The sequence below is a fragment of the Amblyraja radiata genome, chromosome 3 (assembly GCF_010909765.2).
Source record: "Amblyraja radiata isolate CabotCenter1 chromosome 3, sAmbRad1.1.pri, whole genome shotgun sequence".
Taxonomy (NCBI): Eukaryota; Metazoa; Chordata; class Chondrichthyes; order Rajiformes; family Rajidae; genus Amblyraja; species Amblyraja radiata.
In genome coordinates, this window is record NC_045958.1 from 124043697 (window position 1) to 124046390 (window position 2694).

The 2694-nt window shown below is 43.3% G+C and overlaps 1 protein-coding gene across 1 annotated transcript; it reads right to left on the reverse strand.

Moving 5' to 3' along the window:
* Positions 1-225: 225 nt before the first annotated feature.
* Positions 226-1794, reverse strand: LOC116971512. Its single transcript, XM_033018743.1, has 2 exons — positions 1149-1794; positions 226-1044 (listed from the first exon to the last, which is right to left on the reverse strand). The coding sequence occupies exons 1-2, from the start codon at positions 1464-1466 to the stop codon at positions 400-402; spliced, it is 963 nt and encodes a 320-aa protein (XP_032874634.1). The 5' UTR covers positions 1467-1794; the 3' UTR covers positions 226-399.
* Positions 1795-2694: the final 900 nt, after the last annotated feature.

The following is a 2694-nucleotide window of genomic DNA, read 5'->3' on the forward strand; positions in this document are numbered from 1 at the left end:
CTTGCACTCACAGAATCATTGGTTCAAACAACTCATTTATCATGAAATACCATAGGGACATTTCTTTAGATCACCCACACACAACATACACATAGTTTCACTATTTAGTTGTTCGTACAACCATTAAATATTGTAGTACAAAATATGTGATACATGTTTCATCCTGTGCTACACGTAATGTCACTGTAAAAGGATTAGTAGAGAGAATACCACAGACACAGTGGAATCATTGAACAAAGCTGAAATTTATTGATGAATACAAACTAAATGACAACATAGGTTGAATGAAAGCAACAATTACTGTAACAAAACAAAAAAAAAGTCCTGCAAAACAAACTGCCGTGTTCCTCACCTGGCTACTGTACAGTAAGAAAAAAAAGCTAAACAAAGGATCAACAATCACTCGTCATCCCCATCAACCCTGTCTTGTGGATTGGGCCACAGGTTCTCATCCACATCCGCATAGATGTTTTCGTTTGCCAAACATCTTGGAAAGTACCTTCGCGCATGGCGAATCCAGGCCTGACACTGGTCTGCTGTAATGTCATCGCAGGCATTGTCCATGGCCTGAAGAAGGGTCACTTGTTGATGCGGATGCCGATCATACACTTTCCACCTCCATGTGGAGAAAAATTCCTCAATGGGGTTAAGGAAAGGAGAGTATGGGGGCAAGTACACAGTGAGGAACTGTGGATGGGCCTGAAACCATGCCTGCACCAGATGAGCGTGGTGGAACCTGACGTTGTCCCACACAATGACATAAATTACACCAACAGCTCTACAGACTAGAGTTAGCTCATCAAGAAATGCAACAAGGAGCTCTGCATTGTATGCGCCAATCAGAGATCTACGCCCTACCACACCATCTTCTGATATCGCCGCACACATACTGATGTTGGCCCCACGTCGTGCAGGTACTTGTATGGTTGCCCGCTGGCCAATTAAATTTCGCCCTCTCCTCCTTGTCTTGGCCAGGTTGAAGCCTGCCTCATCCACAAAAACAAATTTGTGATGATTGTCATCCGCATCCAGGGCCATCACCCTCTATGTACAAAAAGACATGTTGGAAAGAGAATTACTGTACAGTATTGATTACAGTACAATGATGGGGAATTTTTCACAAACAGGCATCATGAAACTGAACATACCTGAACATACTCAATCCTCAGTTGCTTCACTCTGTCTGCATTTCTTTCAAAAGGCACACGGTACAACTGTTTGAGGGACACCTGGTGCCTTTTCAGAACACGTGCAATGGTCGGCAAACTTATGGCTTCCACATTCCTGAAGAGATCTTCATCGTCCAGGATGTTCTGTCTGATTTCTCTAAGCCGAATGTCATTTCTGGCCCGGACCATGTTGACCACAGCCCGTTCCTGTTCCTCAGTGAGGAGTCTGCCTCTGCCTCCACTATTGGGTCTAGTCTCAATTCTGTAGGGAATATGACAGGAAGAACATGTCATCATACTGTAGAACACATTTTCATAGTCACATTACCTACTCTGTGCTGCACATTGGCATGCAGTGTACAATCATTTGACAATTACAGTAAGAGTAGCCTACAGTACTGTAATGTTTACTGTAGTGCATGCTGAAGACTTACCGGTTCTCATTGCGGAAAGTTCTAATGATTGAGGCCACGGTTGATCTTCTAAGGTTTGGTTGTATCATTCTCGCTGCCTCAATCATTGTCATGCCATGATTGATGACATGATCTACAACCATTGCTCTAATCTCATTGGAGACTCTTTGCCGTTGCTGTCTTGGTCCTTGTCCTCGACCCCGTTCCCCCACACCTCTCAAACGGGGCCCATGGCCACCTCTCAAACGGGGCCCATGGCCACCTCTCAAACGGGGCCCATGGCCATCTCTCAAACGGGGCCCATGGCCACCTCTCAAAAAGGGTGCTTGTCCCCTGCCATTCCTTTGACCACGTCTTCCTCCTCTTCCTCCTCTTCCTTCTCCTACTTGACCTCTATGGTGCCCACCTGCCTGCTCCATGTTGTATCACTACAGATGTTGTTGTGGATGCCACTTACACCCATACCACAAGGTCAGATCAATCATCAGTAACGAATTGGTGTCACAGGTGGTGTCAATCATTGTCGTCATCCTGAAACTTTCATGATCTGAACATGCTCATCCTCAGTATCCATAAGACTATGCTTTAAGAGTAATGCAACAGTTACTTGTCATTTTGAGCAGTTGTATCAATTGATAGTTAGATTATTGTAATGAAATGAATAGACAGTCAACTCAAATGTAATGTGTGAATTGCATTTTGAAATGGTTATACTTTGATGTTAAGTTGTGTCATTTTGAACAGGTGATTATAGTTCAATGGACAAATGATCTATGGTTTATGTGAATTGTATCCAAGAAATTGGAAAAAGTGTTAGAGTTTTGAAAAAAGTGCATTTTGATCATTGGTTGTGAGTTTTGTATCTAGAGTTGTGAAAAATGACATCAAGGTTCTGAAACTAGTGTCAAAGCGATTGACAAAAACTGTAACATAGTGAAGCCGCGGTCTCAATTAAAAAGCGGCCGATTCGCGAATGCGGAGCTGCGGAACTTCTCCGCGGGCAGGAGGGGGGGTGTACATAGTGCCGTTCGTAGCGGCAGTTTCCAGGAAAACGGAGGAATATATCTATCTGAAATATATATATATTATATTATTGTATTATTATATTATTG

What these genes read in the sequence shown, in the direction of transcription:
- LOC116971512 (XM_033018743.1), bottom strand. Translation starts at nt 1,466, where the DNA reads ATGATGACATGTTCTTCCTGTCATATTCCCTACAGAATTGAGACTAGA. An exon ending in TGAGGATTGAGTATGTTCAG is followed by an intron (nt 1,045 to 1,148) that starts GTATGTTCAGTT and finishes TTTTGTACATAG; the next exon opens with AGGGTGATGGCCCTGGATGC.